At 32.3% G+C, this 18,878-nt stretch overlaps 1 protein-coding gene across 1 annotated transcript; it reads right to left on the bottom strand.

The window, feature by feature from the left end:
• Positions 1–1,715: 1,715 nt before the first annotated feature.
• Positions 1,716–4,437, bottom strand: LOC133783747 (uncharacterized). The gene is made up of 2 exons (XM_062223386.1): positions 3,286–4,437; positions 1,716–2,775 (listed from the first exon to the last, which is right to left on the bottom strand). Exons 1-2 carry the CDS (start codon positions 4,408–4,410, stop codon positions 1,795–1,797), a joined length of 2,106 nt encoding a protein of 701 aa, XP_062079370.1. The 5' UTR covers positions 4,411–4,437; the 3' UTR covers positions 1,716–1,794.
• Positions 4,438–18,878: the final 14,441 nt, after the last annotated feature.

The following is an 18,878-nucleotide window of genomic DNA, read 5'->3' as shown; positions in this document are numbered from 1 at the left end:
TTCTTTATACTGGAAGTTATGTCATTAACCCACTCAAAGTATTATTCTCATTATATTTCTTTATTCTTTTCACTAGTATTACTTTTCCTTATTTATATGTATAATAATCATAAAGTATTCAAAATTGAAAATACTGGTAGAAAACATAAAAACTAACACAATTTCATCCAATTTAGATTTTCTTAGGTAACATCACAAAGAAGAAAGTTTGGCTCTGACTATAGGCAAGCTAAGCCTAAGCTTAGGGCACTCCACCCCCAAGAGACTCCCTAATAAAAAAAATGAAAGCCCCAAAAATCCCTCATCAAGAGAAATTCAAAGAGAAAAACATTAAAAATAAAGTGTTAATTTCTTAAGGCCCTTGATGCTCAAGATCGGCCCTTTAAAAAAGTTAAGAAAAATAATAGTTATTCATTATTTTTTAATAATATTAATTATGTCAAAACTATTTATGTATTCTTAAATTTCACTTTTTAAAATAGCATTTCAATAGAATCAAACAAAGTAATATCTATTTGGGAAAACATCAATTTGATCCCTGTATTTTCTACAATACGTGAATAGACCCTATATTTTATTAAACGACATTTATGTACCCTATATTCTATAAAACGAATCAAAATACCACCCTAAATCTAATTTTGGTCCAAATGTTTTTCGATATGACCAAAATACTCTTAATTAAACTAATTAATAATTACAAAAATATTTTAAATAATTTAAAAATAAAGATTAAAAACTTAATCAATTTAAAATTAATTTTATATTTTTTATGAAACATAATAATTCTTATGGCAATTGAAATTCTTTACTTTTCCTTTATGAAAAGAAACTTACATTACTTTCCTTTTTGAAAAGAAACTTACATAAATAGTTCTCTGTATTCTTATAGTTCACATATCTCAATTTGATCACAAAGTGACATTGCTTACAAAAAGAAAAGTAAGAATCAATTTTGTTGGCAAATTAGTAAATACTCATTTAAAGTGATCTATTCGATGATACTAAACGTGTAAATGATTAAACTTGGTCCTTCAATCATCTTTGAGGTGGGCAAGGAATTTTAATTTTTTAAATAAAAAATGAGAAAAATAAAGAAGCAACTAATGTACAAGTGATTAACCAAATTTTGAATTGAAACGTGATTTCAATCACAATGATGATAATTCATATAACATGGGGATAAACATAACATTTATTTTTCTTTTCAAATTCCTTTTGTTTTGTGACATTTTCACAATTTATTTTGAGAATTCACTATATAAAAGTATTTTTTTTTTTTTACTTTATTATTCCTTGCAAGCTATGTCCCCAATACACTCAAAGTGATTATTCTTTTTATGTTGCTTTATTATTTTTCTTAGTATTATATTTATATGTTCCTTTATTCTCGTTGTTGCTAAAGTATAATTTCATATAAGAAATCATATTGTTGTGAATATATGCGTTAATTATTAGAATATTACATTATAAAAATTTGAACATAGATTAGTAATACAAGTCACATTTGAGATAGTAAGCTGACTAATTTTGGAACCAGGTAACCAAATTATTAGATGTCCAATTATCAAGATAGTAAGCTTATTATGTGTCGTTATGCTAATAGTATTATTTATGCATTCAAGTATCCATTCTCATGCTTGAACTAGACTATTAGTCATTGGTAGACATAATTAGATCATGTTAGTAGTATAAGGAAAAATTAACCCATAAAATAAAATCAAGCCAATAACAAACATATTATTTACGTCACTTACAGTGTGATGGAATATGAAAATTTGTGAAATTACATTGCTAAGAAGTCAAGGAAAATGTATAGGGTTCAAGATCTGTATATAGAAGTTCACCAAAACTAATTATTTCATCAACATTCTTTTCCTCCAATCTCAAAGCATCATTGACAGGTCCTTCAATTTTCTCCAAATTCAGAGACATCTGTGTATTGAACATGTCAAGCTTCTCTTTGCATTTCTTCATTTCAGCTTCTAACTCTGTGATCCTTAACTTTAGTTTTTCTTTAATGTCTCTTTCATATCTAATTGCTTCAAGACAGAAAAATCGCTTAATGATTTTGGCCAAAAAAGTAGGAAGTCCAATGGAATTTGTGAATCTAGTTCCTACAATGGCATTTAGACAAAAAACCCAGTCCTGGAGAACATCCTTGGTGACATCCTTCATCTTAGTTCTGCACATTTGATCACAAACTACACAAAACATTGTAGCCAAGACACTTTTCATTCCAGGTGTCCAACTTGAGACCCTTGGGCCAAACAGATCTGATTCTGTGTACTGGTGGAGCAAAGTGTTTAAGATGGAGGCCAATGTGACTGGTACCTTATAACCCTTGATATCCACAATCTTTTGTCTCAAGTACTTTTCATCCAATTTCAAACCTTCTCTAGGTCTATAATATAGAAGCTCCCAAAAAAGGCTCTTGAAATCTTCTGAGCCAAAAGAAGGAAAATGATTGATTTTATAAATATTTTCAATTGATCGCAATTGATGATCAAATAGAGGAGCATTGATCTCTCGCCTAAGAAAGTTGTAATGTTGTTCTAGAGCAGCCTGGACCTCCTCAAATGAAGAACCAAAAGTAAAGGGATGATTCAACATTGCATTGTCTTGATCAGTTAGAGTGTTGCTCAATAACACCCCAAGGGTCACTTCACTTGCCTTGTCGTCTGTTTCTGTGTCAATAAATTGATCAGTCCACCGACTCTCTCCCAAGCTCATTAACTTCACATCATTGCTATTACCCTTTATCACCTTCATGATCTGATCACATGCATGCATACACATTTGTAAATCTATATATCTTAATTATTAATTACACCAATATTTATAAATATATATCTATAGACAAACATGTTTTCTTAGAAGATATTATGATATTAAATTTATGTAAGAGAGGCCGTGGTTGATTTGTTTTTATAAGCTAGGTTCAATAGTTATGTACATTCTTAATGTACCTGGATGAAAAAGTAGTTATCAATCAACATTAGTTAATAAGTACAATATTATTTTCACTAATTTTTATTTTTCAACTACAATTTAATGGCTGATTTGTCTTTTTAATAGAAATATGTATATAAAACATATACTAATTGATTTTAAAAAAATGAACAGCCTACCTTAGAAAAAATTATATGTATACATACAGTACTTTTAAGAAAATCAAAAAGGAAAAGCAGTATAAATATGTAAAATAAGTAATTATTTAAAACTGCACTTTTAATTATAAATATATTTATAAATTAACTAACAAAATTTATCAAATTTGCTTACCTCATAAAGTAGGCAATGAATATGTGCAACGTAATCGCAATCATTACAACAGTACACGCGGAAGTATGGATTCCTTTCTTTTTCACATATGTCGCAATAGAATTCATCATAATGGTCATATTTGCTTGTGTAATGATCAACAAGAGTTAAAGAATGTATGTGGTAATCAAATTTTATGATGGATGGCAATGGGCCACATAAAAAATGGAGGATAAAATTACATTCCATGCATCGAAATAAGAAGGATTGGGTAAGATTCACCTCCTCAGGAACAAGATGACCACTCCACTTTGTATACGATTTTTGACAAGCATGACAAACACCTTTGAAAAACGCTTCGTCCACAAAGTAAAGTGAGTGATCATGACTTTGACATCTCACAGTTGTCTTAGGAACAACACACTTTGTGCACAAATTAAAATTACACTCATTATTCTGACACCTGAAAATTAGCCTACAATCTGTCTTGCAGCATAAATTGCAAGATCGAGGCTTACTAAACTGAAGTGTGAGAGGATGGTTTGAATGAAAAGGATGCCTATCAATTTTCAATTGAAAATTTGCACAAGAGTGATGAAGAAAATTCTTACATGATGTAGAGGAGCAAGAATAGGCCGAATTAGACCATACTGATTGACACACGAAACATTTGGCTTGGTCTTTTGAACTATCACGCTCAAGCAATTTCATTGGAAGCTGATGGCAGAAATATTGAGCATTGTCACCTTTATCGTTGTTGCTTATCAAGGTGGGTATAGGAGTGAAAGCGCATGCAATATGCATGTGGAGAGAGCATTGATTGCAAGCGTAAACAAGAACTTCTTGGCTTTGAAAAGGATTGTCACAGTAATAGCACATAGTAGTTGTGTCCTCTGATGATCTTTTCTTGAGCATCAGATGATGATCATGGTCAAGATGCAACGCATGATCAAGATATTGTGGCAACTCAGCACATGCTTTGTGGAGGGAATAGAGACACGCTTCGCTACAGTCGTAGCATATTTGATTGGAGTCGATCATAAGCTCACATAGGTTGCAATTCCTTGTCACATCGTACCCATCTTGTATATCATCAAGTTGTCTCAAAAGATGGTGGTGACTGAAATGTTGAATTATAGGAGGCATTATTACTCTCTCAATTTTGCTTCTTGTTTTTCGATCGGCCCAGCTAACAGGAGCAAATCATATATATATATATATTTGTAGAGAACTTTATTACTTACTCTCACAAAATAAGGATAATTCTTTTCTTATTCACTAAAAATAATGAATCTTATGGCAATTGGAATTCTTTACTTTTCCTTTATCAAAAAAACTTATACACTATTTTCTTCATATTCTTTTTATATAAATATATATTCAAATAATCAAAGTAATAATTCTCTCTCCAAAACCAGTAATACTACCATCAACCTATTTTTTTCTTTTAAAATCTTTGCATCTATATAATTACGTAATTTCAGTAAATTATTTACGGTCATTGTATATGTCCCACTCCAATTGAAGCCCTTATCTTCAGTTATAAAGGACAAAGAGCAGACAACAATAATTGTTTATTCAAGTTGCAATAATTAAAATTTACAAAATATATATGGCTAGATGATTGTAACTGAAGAAAAGTAAAAACCAATTATGTTGCAAAATAAATACTCATTTGAAGTGAACTATACGATGATACTATATATAATATATACTGCTTGACGATATATATATATTTATATAATTGAGCATCTATAAGGTGGGAGGGAATTTTTATTTTTTACAATTAAAAATGAGAAAAAGAGATAAGTAATTAATGTACAAGTGATTAACCAAATTTTGAATTGAAACTTAATTTGAGATACACATGTTAATCACAATAAACATGATAATTCATATAATGAGCATAAACATAATGTATAATTTTTTCTTTTCTTTTCATATTCCTTTCTTTTTATGACATTTTTACTATTTATTTTGATAATTCATTATGTAAAACTATTTTCTAATTTTACTATAGGGTTATTGGTGGCGATATTACCCAAATTTTTTCAATTGTTACACTTTAATACTCAAATATTACTTTTGCGGTAATAATACATAAATTTATAATTTCTGTGCAACCGTTAGTACTCATCGTTAACTTGCTGTTAAGTATCCACGTGACACATTTTTATACTCGTAAATTTAAGTATTAAAGTGTATCTTTATAAATGATTTTAGTGTTATCGCCTTCAATATTCTTAAATTCTTTAAATACTACAAAAATTATTTTAAAATTTAGTAACAATCAATTCTGTTCCTTAGGTCATCTATAAGGTGGGCAGGAGATTTTTATTTTTTAAAATAAAAATTGAGAAAAAGAGAGAAGCAATTAATGTATAAGTGATTAGCCAAATTTTGAATTGAAACCTAATTTGAGATACACATGTTAATCACAATAAACATGATAATTCATATAATAAGAGCATAAACATAAAGTAATTTTTTTTCTTTTCATATTCCTTTCTGTTTATGACATTTTCACTATTTATTTTGAGAATTCACAATGTAAAAATATTTTCTAATTTTACTTTATTCTTCATTGTAAGTTATATCTAACACACTTAAAGTGATTATTCTCATTATGTTCCTTTATTTTTTTCCCAAATATTAATTTTCCTTATTTATTTATATGTATGACTAACACAATTTCATCCAATTTATAAAAATTATTTGAAATAATTTAAAGGTAAAGATTAAAAACTTAATCAATTTAAAATTAATTTTTATATTTTTTAAGAAACAAGTATTTAAGGAATTTGAAAACCATGATTTTTTTTGGTTAACTTATTAAGACTGACACCAATGTTTATGAAGAAGGTTAATAATCTTTGTTCACTACAACTAAAGGAAAAATAATATATTGCTAATTATAAGGATTACACTCCAAATTAGTAATTTATTTGTGTGGGTCAGTGTTACCAGACATTATTATCAACTTTTGCTTCTTGTTTTGTAGAGAACTTTAAGATAAGAGTATGTGCATTGATCAATTGGTTTGCTCCTACCATCAACCGACAAATTTATTATCAACTCTCATTTACTAAAAATGACGAATCTTATGGTAATTGAAATTTTTTACTTTTTTTTTTTAAAAGAAAAAACTTATACTGTTTTCTACATATTTATATATACTCTAAAAGAATTGAGGTTTTGAAATTATTCTTTATCCAAAGTTATTCAAAGAAGCAAAGTAATTATTCTCATAACATAATATGTACTACCATGATTTTTTTTTAGTCCTTGCATCTAATTACGTAATTCAGTACTTTATTTATTTTATAGTCATTGCATATATAAGTAAAATTATCCTAATTTTACCTTTTACATAATTATCCCACTCCAATTAAAATCCTCATCTTCACATATAAAGGATAAAGAGCAGAGACCAGGAATTGTTTGTTTACTAAAATAGTTTTGCAATTATTAAAATTTATGGAATATATATGACTAGATAATTAATTGTCAGATGAAAAGTGACAATCAATTATGGAGTGGTTGCAAATAAATACCCATTTAAAGTGAATTATTGGATGATACTACAATATATAATACTTGTCGATATATATTGGCACGACAAAACGTGATAATAATTAAAATTAAACTTGGTTCTTCGGTAAAAAATGAGAAAAAGAGTGAAGCAATTAATGTACAAGTGATTAACCAATCATTAATCATAACGATGATGATTCATATAAAAGTATTTTCACAATTTATTTTGAGAATTCACTTTATAAAAGTATTTTCTTATTTTACTTTATTCTTCATACTGAAAGTTATGCCATCAGCACACTTAAAGTATTATTCTCATTATATTTCTTTATTCTTTTCCCTAGTATTAATTTTCCTTATTTATATGTATAATAATCATAAAGTATTCAAAATTGAAAATAGAGGTGGAAAACATAAAAACTAACACAATTTCATCCAATTTACATTTTCTTAGATAACTATAGGCAAACTAAGCCTAAGCTTAGGACACCCCACCCCCAAGAGACTCCCTAATAAAAAAAATGAAAGCCCCAAAAATCCCTCTTCAAGAGAAATTCAAAGAGAAAAACATTAAAATAAAGTATTAATTTCCTAAGGCCCTTGATGCTCAAGATCGGCCCTTTAAAAAAGTTAAGAAAAATAATAGTTATTCATTATTTTTGTCTGAAATTAATTATGTCAAAACTATTTATATCTATTCTTAAATTTCACTTTTTAAAATAGCATTTCAATAGAATCAAACAAAGTAATATCTATTTGGGAAAACATCAATTTGATCCCTGTATTTTCTACAATACGTGAATAGACCCTATATTTTATTAAACGATATTTATGTGCCATATATTTTGCAAAACAAATCAAAATACTACCCTAAATCCAATTTTGGTCCAAATGTTTTTCAATATAACCAAATACTCTTAAATTGAACTAATTAATAATTAAAAAAATATTTTAAATAATTTAAAAATAAAGATTAAAAACTTAATCAATTTAAAATTAATTTTATATTTTTTAAAAAACATAATGATTCTTATGGTAATTGAAATTCTTTACTTTTCCTTTATGAAAAGAAACTTACATTACTTTTCCTTTTTAAAAAGAAACTTACATTAATAGTTCTCCGTATTCTTATAGTTCACATATCTCAATTTGGTCACAAAGTGACATTGTTTAAAAAAAGAAAAGTAAGAATCAATTTCGTATTCTTATAGTTCACATATCTCAATTTGGTCACAAAGTGACATTGTTTAAAAAAAGAAAAGTAAGAATCAATTTTGTTGGCAAATTAATAAATATTTAAAGTGAACTATTCGATGATACTAAACGTGTAAATGATTAAACTTGGTCCTTCAATCATCTTTGAGGTGGGCAAGGAATTTTAATTTTTTAAATAAAAAATGAGAAAAATAAAGAAGCAACTAATGTACAAGTGATAAACCAAATTTTGAATTGAAACGTAATTTCAATCACAATGATGATAATTCATATAACATGGGGATAAACATAACATTTATTTTTCTTTTCAAATTCCTTTTATTTTGTGACATTTTCACAATTTATTTTGAGAATTCACTATATAAAAGTATTTTTTTTTACTTTATTATTTCTTGCAAGCTATGTCTCCAACACACTCAAAGTGACTATTCTCTTTATGTTGCTTTATTCTTTTTCTTAGTATTATATTTATATGTTCCTTTATTCTCGTTGTTGCTAAAGTATAATTTCATATAAGAAATCATATTGTTGTGAATATATGAGTTAATTATTAGAATATTACATTAAAAAAATTAGAACATAGATTTGTAATACAAGTCACAGTTGAGATAATAAGCTAACTAATTTTGGAACCAGGTAACCAAATTATTAGATGTCCAATTATCAAGATAGTAAGCTTATTATGTGTTGCTATGCTAATAGTATTATTTATGCATTCAAGTATCCATTCTCATGCTTGAACTAGACTATTAGTCATTAGTAGACATAATTAGATCATGTTAGTAGTATAAGTCAAACTTGGGAGAGTAACCTAATTGTTTTAGTAACACAACTTTTGGTAACTCTAGTAACTAAAACTCTGTCTTGGTTTAGATGATTAAAATATGTTAAACATTATTATAAACAAAATAAGTCATCAAAAGTATTAAAAATGGCTTCATAAAGTATTTTCAATTTTTAAAATAGCATTATTTTATTTAAAATCAATTCAATTAACGTGAGTAAGAAAAAGTGGTATTTTTCTAAATGAAAATTAAGATACTTTATTATATTGACGTACATGAAAAGGCTGAGCAATGTGCATCATTCACTTCTTCTCTATTTAAAATATAATTATTAGTACTTGAATGACTAGTAAACTAACAATTAATCAATCAAACGAACCATAAATTTTTATTTCTCTTCGTATATTGAAAAGAAGAATAAGAAAAAACATAGGAAGTTTCTAAAACAAACACCAAAGTTCTTTCATGATCTAATGGTCATGGTAGAATGACTACTGGGGTAGAGAATTAACTAAATTAGAGAAAAGCCCATTTGTATCTTACTCCTATTATTGGGTAGAAAGTAAAGGAGAGGAATCAGAATATTTCAATATATTACTTTCCATGCACATAAAAATAAATAATTATGTGTATAATAAATAATTACAATATATATGACCATTAAAATATTTTATCGAAAATACTTCCAAAGCCAAAATTATTAAAGGGTGCGAGTGTACTATTTTTAATAAGTGAACAAGAGAAGTTGGATGTATACGAATTATTAAAGGGCACAAAGTGATATGTTTTTATTTTAGAGATAATTACATCTCCCACTGTAATATAAAAAAAATATTCGTTTTATACGGTATCTTTAATAAATTACAAAAATACGGCTTTCCCCATCCGTGTATATATATATATGCCTTTTGTTTTGTTTTTTGTTTTTTGTCTTAATTTTTAATAAGAATTTAGGCATATCAAATAATATAATAATAAAAATAATAATAATTATAGTTACTACATTCAATAAAATAAATAAAATAAAGTAAATTAATTTATTTTTATTTAAAATAAATATATTTATTAATATTAAAATTAATATTTATATAATTACTCAAAAAATAAATAAATATTTATACAAATTACAATATGCTGTTAATTAAAATTAATATTAATAACTATATGTTACAATATATAGTTAAAGATAATCACAATATTATTATTCTTTATAAAAATATTATATATATTTTTTAAATCATAGCTAGTCAAGTTTCAACACTCAATGTTAAACCAAAATCATAATCTAATCCAAGTTTCAAGTTTTGTTACAAAAATATATTTAAAGTTAAAAAATTAGTTTTGTAAATCTTTGTAATAATCATATTAAATAAATTTATAAATATTTATGTAAATGTGAGTTACAAAAATAAACTTTTTAGTTGTGAAATTTGTTTTGTAAATTGTTGTTACAAAAATGTAAAACTTGTTTAAGAAAAATATTGTATTTCACCACTATATTCAATAAAGTGTTTTATAAATAATGAATATCTTAAATTTATATTTTTAAGTTGTATAGCATAAATATATGATGGTTCATGTAATTTTTTGGTACAATATTGTAACAATATGGAAAAGTATAATATTTTTATATATATTTTGTTTATGATTTCTTAACTATAAAATATTTTCGTAAATATTAGTTACAAAAATATCTTTCTTAGTTGTAAAACTAGATTTGTAAACTATTGTTACAAAAAAAAAAAATTTAGTTACGAATTTATTTGTAAGTTTTATCTAAAAAAAAACAAAAACAAAAATCTATAATTCTATAATTGATTTTGTAAATATTATTTACAAACACATAATAGATATTTACAAGTTCGTAACATATATTTACTAGTTTGTAAATGTTGATCATAAAAAATTATATTTTACAACTTTTATTTATGATTTTTCCACTCCGTATTTATAATTTTGCCATTCTGTGTTTTTATCCAAAAATTCCGTATTTTTGTAATGCACTGTATTTTTCAGATTTTTTTAAACTTTTAGTGCATTTTTGTAGATTTCCCTTTATTTTATTGACTGCTGCTTACACATGAACGTGTAAATAATGGTTACGGATTGGACTTATAAATAATGGGCCTCTTCAATCAAGTCTGGGCCTTCTCTTGCTTCTCACCATTTTATTACTTATTTTCTACAAAAATAACACATTTATTTTCCGAACAAAATAAACCATACTAAAATCAAATATTGAACAAACTAAAATTATATCAAACGAATCTATAGAAATATTAATTCATACCCAATTTATTTTAACGATAATAAAAGCATATTTTAACTCATAAAAATCTTTTTATTATCCCAAAAATCATAAACTACCAAAAACAAAATTAAAAATTTTAAATTAACTAAAAACTAACAATTTCTAAGACTAAGGAAATTATGAAAATTTAATTAAAATTGAACTTATCACAAACACCTTCGAAAAACGCTCTCTCCACAAAGTAAAGTAAGTGATCATGACTTTGTACACACTCAATGTACAAATTGTGACACCTGAAGCTTAGCCTACAATTTGTCTTACAACATAAATTGCAAGATTTTTTCAGATTTTCCAATCAATATTCTCCTCGATTTTTTTGATATTCTTAGTATTAACACACAACCAAGTATACCCGATACCTAAAAGTCATTTTCCTACTTCCCAAACATACATTTCCCAAAAAATAAGTGATTTTTTCAAGATAAAATACAAATTTTATGCATATTGCTCAAGAACATCAAGAACACAGAGGTAGAAATTTATCAAAATCATTAAGAATGCAGTGAAATTAAAGCAACAAATTACAAAATAGAGCAAATACAAGTACAAGATCAAGAAACTTATTGTATTGAAAATTTTGAAGAAGAATTTGAACGTAAAATCGAGTCTGGGGGTTTGGAGATTGAAGAACAGCATTTCAGTTTGAGAGGATTCTTGAGAGAGAAGGCTTGAAATTTTTTTGAAAGCGTAAAGAATAAGGAGGAGAAGGGCAAGGCTATTTATAGACTGTAGCGACCCAAATTTGCTAATAAGGCTTAGATCCTTAATTAGTGTGCCTAGAGGGCAATACTTGTTATACTGTATTAATTTATGTGAATTTAATGAATATGTGATTAGAGTGCATGTTTAGGCGATTAAATATGCATGTGGGACCCGCTTGGTTGTTAGGGGCATATTTGTAATTTTAGCCCGTTGAGGGCATAAATGTGATATTTGTGATATGGTGGTGATATATTTGTGATGCACGTTCCGAGACGGTCGTAGGGAGTTTATTAGCTAGAAAGTCATAACGGGATCAAATACCCGACTCGGGAGGAGCCTAGGGGTATTTTAGGAATATTATTAAGTGATCGGGAATTATTGAGTAGCGGTTAGCAATAGCGATAGTTTAGACATGTCGGGATTAAAATGGGGATTTTTTAGGCACACTCGAAGATTTAGCGGGATGCATTAAAAGACTAAATCGCCTTGGTGGTATATGAGGACTTGGGGTAACTTAAGGGGTAATTGGGTCTTTTGGCAGCTGGTTGTGTTGGGATAAGGCTGAGGGAATTTTAGAACGGTTTAGAAAAACAAAGGAAAGAAAAAAAAAATTAGAACTTCTCAGCCCTTCTCTCTCTCCTATGCGATTTTCTTCTCCCTCTCTTTGGTGAATGAGAACTTGCTGAGTTTTAAGGATTTTGGGCTAGTGAATTGAAGGAATTTGGCTGATGTGGCTAGGAAAGTTAGCTCAAAGGTGTGCTAAGGTCAGAGGTAAGGTGTTCATCTCTGTTTTGTTTGACTTTCTAAGCTTAATTTTAAGAGATTGATGTTGGAAGTTGAAAGTTGGTTTGTGGCTGGTTAGTGTGGGAATTCAGTTTGGGAACAAGAGGGATTAGCTTGGAGTTGGATTTGGAGGAGGCCCAGGGACAAATTTCTACTTGAGGTAAGGGTTTCTTGCATCTCTGTTTTGTTGAGCTGCTGTGGTTTGAGTTTCTGGTTTATTGGTTTAAGTTTTATAAAGTTTTAAACCAATTTGTGAATCATGGGTTTGATTGTGTATATAGGCTTGTTGTGATGTTTCTGAGTTGTTAGATGGTTTATATGGGGTTTTGAATTGAATTTGGGACATAGGTATGCATTGGTATTGGTTTGGGCGTGTTTTGGCTCGAGGAAAACGTTGGGAGAAACCCAGATTTCTGGGTTCGCGAAGGGGCGCCACGACCCTGTTACTCTGCACCGCGATGCTAGGTTGCATTAGGGAAGGGAGCCACGCTGGGCGCCGCTGTAATGACCCACTAATCTAGACTAATTGGACCATTATCGAAACTATACATAAAAACTTACATTTTACGAAAATACCACAATTTATTGAGTAACTTGAAAATAAGAGTTATTTACAAAGAAACAGAATACTAAGAAGGATTTTGGGATCCCATTGTCTTTAAAACCAAAACATGATTTAAAAATAAAAGACATTACATAATAATGCGGAAAATACATGTAAAACCATAAAAAAACATAAAAGGAGACTACATCCTCGAATCGATAACGCTCGGCCCCTTGACTCCATTCATCATCGATACACATCCTCCCAAGCATCACGAATCTTACCGCCTCTAAGCTTATTTTCCTGCACATAAACAGAAAGGAGTGAGCCTAATGCCCAGCAAGGAAAAACCTAACACATAGTCATATACACAATTTCATAAGAAAACATAAAGACTTAACATAATACATATAACATACACTTATTATAATGGCCATTATTACTTGGGGTCCCATAGACTAAACAAGCATATGCCCATGGGGTTAATGGGGTCCTACTAGCTAAGTAGGTCATATGCCCATAACCCATTTGGGGTCTTGTTAGTCATATGGGTCATATGCCCAAGCCTACATACACATATACATATCATAATACTTTTAATAACATAAACATATAGATAACATAAGCACATAACATATTATTTCTAGCCTATTTTCCTTACCAAAGTTACCGGGATAAAATGGACTGAGTTAGGACTTTTGGAACACTCCTAAAACCACAATGAACAAGGGTGAGTCTAAAGAAAGGAGATGAAATGAAAGAGAATAGGAAGACTAAACCATTAAACGAAAATATGCTTACCACCACTTAAGTGCTTAAGAACTTGGATTCCCTAACCAAAATAAGAATAAGGTTAGGGGACTGAGTAGAAGGTTTTGAGAAAAGAAATAACATAGAATACAGAAAGGACTAGAGTTTTGGGTTTACCTCAAAGATTGCAAGATCAATCTAACATCTACCGAAATACTATAGCACTCACTTACTTCCCAAGTGTTTGATAAGCTTATGATGTTTAAGCTTATAGTTTTTCCCCAAACCAAGTGTTTACACTCTCTCACTCACTTAACACTAGCAGCCTCTGAACTTAGAGCAAATGGTGAATAATGGCTGGGTACTAGGTCCTATTTATAGAGTTTGGGAATGAAAATATCTTGATTTTACTTGAATAAAAATAATGGCTTTTTAGGTGAAAATCATTTGAATAATCGTTCAGCAGAGGCTGAAGACTCGTTCAGAAGATGCTGGACTGTTGAAGGAGTTTGAATGGCTGAAGGGAAAAGAATTCAAATGTATTTGAATTCATCCTGGTGGAGGCGATATATCGCCCCCTATAGGCGATATATCGCCTGGACCTTTGTTCCCGAGGCGACCGTGCATCGATTCGTGTTTTCCGTATCTACGTGCTGCGACATATCGCCCCCTATAGCTGCGATATATCGGCATACGCTGAATATTTAAACACGAATTTACACATTTTTAGCTGAGTTTGAATGGAGTAAACAGCCTTGACTAAGCCCTCAACGTGCTCAAAGCTGTTGACTGACCCTATACATTCAAACTTTTACCCTTATTTAATTTAATCCTCAAAAATACTAAATCCTTAATTACCATTCAAAACATGTGCTTAAAATCCTATTGGTTGATGTCTAAACCTTATAATATAATAATATATTCCTTAATATCAGACACATTAATCAAACCTTAGGTTATACTTAATATTCTTAAACTATAGGTTAAACTTAGAAAATCTATAAGTACTACTATGAGTGTCCAAATAACTCCCGGTCTGAACCAAAAATCCAAAGTAACAATGATAACACTCAACATACTATAATACTACTAAACAATTAGGTAAGTAAAGTTCTTGGACTCTACAATTCTCCCCTACTAAAAAGAATTTCGTCCTCGAAATTTACTTACCAAATAATTCCGGATACCGGCTCTGCATGTCCTTTTCCAACTCCCACGTTGCCTCGCGTTCAGAACTATTGCTCCATAGGACTTTAACTATAGGAAAGCTCTTGGACCGTAACTGCTTCATCCCCCTATCTAGGATGCTAACCGGTCGTTCCTCGTAACTTAAGTCTTTCTGGAGTGCTATGGTATCGTACTTGAGGACGTGAGATGGGTCTGACACATACTTGCGTAACATCGAGATGTGGAAGACGTTGTGACTATCGGCTAGTGCTGGCGGTAGGGCTAGTCTATACGCAACTGGTCCCACTTTGTCCAATATCTCAAAAGGACCTAAGAATCGGGGACTGAGCTTGCCTTTCTTCCCGAACCGCTTGACACCCTTCATAGGAGATATCTTCAGGAAGACTTGATCTCCAACTTGGAACTCCACATCGCGTCTCTTGGTATCTGCATAGCTTTTCTGTCGGCTTTGAGCAGCAAGCATACGCTGTCTAATAAGCGTTACTGCTTCTTGAGCTTGCCTAACAGCTTCGGGCCCTAGAAGCTGCCTTTCTCCTACCTCGTCCCAGTGCAACGGTGATCGGCACCTTCTTCCATATAGCAACTCATAAGGTGCCATCTCGATCGTCGACTGGTAGCTATTGTTGTACGAGAACTCGATCAGCGGTAAGTACTTGTTCCACGATCCTCCGAAGTCAAGTACACATGCGCGTAGCATATCCTCTAAAATCTGAATCGTACGCTCTGACTGCCCATCTGTCTGAGGATGGAAAGCTGTACTAAGACTTAACTTAGTACCCATGGCTTTCTGTAAGCTTCTCCAAAATCTTGACGTAAACACTGATCCTCTATCTGATACTATCGTCTTGGGGATTCCATGCAATCGTACAATCTCTTGGATGTAGATGTCTGCATATTGGTCTGCCGTATAAGAAGTCTTAACAGGCAGAAAATGAGCCGACTTGGTTAGTCTATCTATGACTATCCAAGCAGAATCATGCTGCTTATTTGTCTTTGGCAGACCCGTCACGAAGTCCATGGCTATATCGTCCCACTTCCACTCCGGTATGCTAAGCGGTTGCAATAATCCTGCAGGCCGCTGATGCTCCGCCTTCACTTGCTGGCATACCAGACACTTAGATACATATTCTGCTATGTCCTTCTTCATCCCTGGCCACCAATAGACTGCCTTGATGTCATGAGTCATCTTGGTAGACCCTGGATGAACCGAGTATGGGGTGTTGTGCGCTTCTTCTAGGATCGTCTTCTTAATACTTTGATCGTCTGGCACGCATACCCGATCCTTATATCTCAATAAACCTTGACTGGATATTGAGAAATCTGTAGTCTTGCCTTCTCTGACTGCATCCATGTGCGTTGCTAGTGAATCATCATGTCTCTGACCATTCCGTATGTCTTCTAGCATATTCGATTGGATAGACAAGTTAGCCAACTTGCCTACAACCACTTCTATTCCGGCACTGATAAGCTCCTGCTGTAGTGGCTTTTCTATTCCGGATAAGGCTGCTAAGTTCCCATAACTTTTTCGGCTAAGTGCATCGGCAACTACGTTTGCCTTCCCCGGGTGGTATAGGATTTCGCAGTCGTAATCCTTTACTAATTCCAACCACCGGCGCTGCCTCATGTTAAGCTCCTTCTGAGTGAAGAAGTATTTTAAACTTTTGTGGTCCGTATAAATCTCGCACCGTTCTCCGTAAAGATAATGGCGCCAGATTTTTAACGCAAAGACCACCGCTGCCAACTCCATATCGTGAGTTGGATAGCGTTGTTCATACTCCTTTAACTGACGTGACGCGTAGGCTATCACCTTGTCATTTTGCATCAGTACGCATCCCAATCCTAACTTTGATGCATCACAGTAGACAACGAACTTGTCGTTGGGTGTTGGGACACTAAGTACTGGTGTTGAGCAAAGCTTATCCTTAAGCAACTGGAAGCTTTCCTCACACTTATCATTCCAGTTAAACTTTTGTTGCTTCCGGGTCAGGTTGGTGAGTGGAGTGGCTATTTTAGAAAAGCCCTCTACAAACTTTCTATAGTAACCTGCTAGCCCTAAGAAGCTTCTTACTTCCGACGCGTTCTTTGGTCTAGGCCAATCTTTCACGGCCTCTACCTTCGATGGATCTACTGCAACTCCGTCTTTCGATATGATGTGCCCGAGGAACGCCACTTGTGAGAGCCAAAACTCGCATTTCTTGAACTTCGCGTAGAGTTGGTGCTCCTTCAATCGCGTCAAAATTATCCTCAAGTGTTCCTCGTGCTCCACTTCATCCTTGGAGTAAATTAAAATGTCGTCGATGAACACAACGACGAATTTATCCAAGTAGTCCTTGAAGACCCTATTCATTAAGTCCATAAACGCGGCTGGCGCGTTAGTAAGACCAAAAGACATAACCAAGAACTCGTAATGTCCATAACGAGTCCTAAAGGCTGTCTTAGGAATATCTTCCCCCTTTACCTTGAGCTGATGATACCCGGACCGTAAATCGATCTTAGAGAATACAGTCGCGCCTCGGAGTTGATCAAACAAATCATCAATCCGAGGTAGTGGGTATTTGTTCTTAATCGTTACTTTATTCAGCTCACGGTAGTCTATGCACATGCGCATACTTCCGTCCTTCTTTTTCACGAATAGTACCGGAGCTCCCCATGGTGAATGGCTTGGCCTAATGAAACCCAAGTCTAGGAGTTCTTGTAGCTGCGTCTTTAACTCCTTGAGTTCCGTAGGTGCCATCCGGTATGGTGCCTTAGAGATAGGCTCGGTGCCCGGTACTAATTCTATCGTGAAGTCTATTTCTCTAGTTGGCGGCAATCCTGGCAAGTCATCGGGGAAAACTTCTGGAAATTCTTGTATGACTCGAACATCTCCAACTTTGAGTGATGTCTCCTTCTCCACATTCGTGATGTTGGCTAAGAATGCTTGACATCCTTTCTCCATCATTCTCTGAGCTTTGAGAGATGATACTAACGGTGTGCGTAGTCCTGAAGCTTGTCCCATGAAGCACAGTTTCTGGCCGTCAGGAGTATCGAATGTCACCTTCTTGCGTCTGCAGTCGATCGTTGCGCCATGCCGTGCTAGCCAATCCATGCCTAGTATGACGTCGAAGTCTTTGATCACCAGCTCTATCAGGTCTCCTTCTAGTTCCTTGTCCTCAATCTTGATTGGTACGCCTCGTACAATTCGTGATGATAGAACTACTTTGCCCGAAGGCAACTCGGTTGCAAACCTAGTTCTAAATCTTTCACTAGGTTTGTCTAGTTTATCTATCATTCCTAACGAAATATACGAATGGGTGGCTCCCGAATCAAATAATACATGACATAATTTATTGAGGATGGAAACCTGACCTGTGACCACCTTGTTGCTAGCATCCGCCTCTCCTTGGGTTAAAGCAAAAACCCGAGCAGGAACCATCTTTTCGTCCTTCTTTCCTTCCGGCTTTTGCTGAGGACAGTCTCTTTTACGATGCCCTTCTTGACCACAGTTGAAACACTCCTTGGTGTTGGCACGGCATTCTCCAGGATGCTTCTTCTGACATTTGGCACATGGCGGGTATTCCACGTAGCCCGACCTATTTCCCCCATTACTTGGTCGTGCCCTTTTATTGTTGTCGGCTTGCTTGTTGTCAGGATGCCTTCTCTTTTGTCCGTTACCGTTGTTGTTGGACTGACTGTTGCTGGACTGATTGTTGTTCCGACTGGCCTGAGGTTGGCTCTGCTGCCTAGGTTCCGGCTTGCTGGCTTCTTCTTTGCTCACGTTGGCTTGCAACCTTTCTACTTCAATTGCCGTCTCAAGAACGTC

This window comes from Humulus lupulus, chromosome 6 (assembly GCF_963169125.1).
Source record: "Humulus lupulus chromosome 6, drHumLupu1.1, whole genome shotgun sequence".
NCBI lineage: Eukaryota > Viridiplantae > Streptophyta > Magnoliopsida > Rosales > Cannabaceae > Humulus > Humulus lupulus.
This window is presented reverse-complemented; position numbering and strand designations above follow the sequence as displayed.

Coding starts and splice junctions, on each gene's coding strand:
- LOC133783747 (XM_062223386.1), bottom strand. CDS start 4,410: ATGCCTCCTATAATTCAACATTTCAGTCACCACCATCTTTTGAGACAA. Junction 2,776..3,285: donor TTCATTGCCTACTTTATGAG/GTAAGCAAATTT, acceptor GCATGTGATCAG/ATCATGAAGGTGATAAAGGG.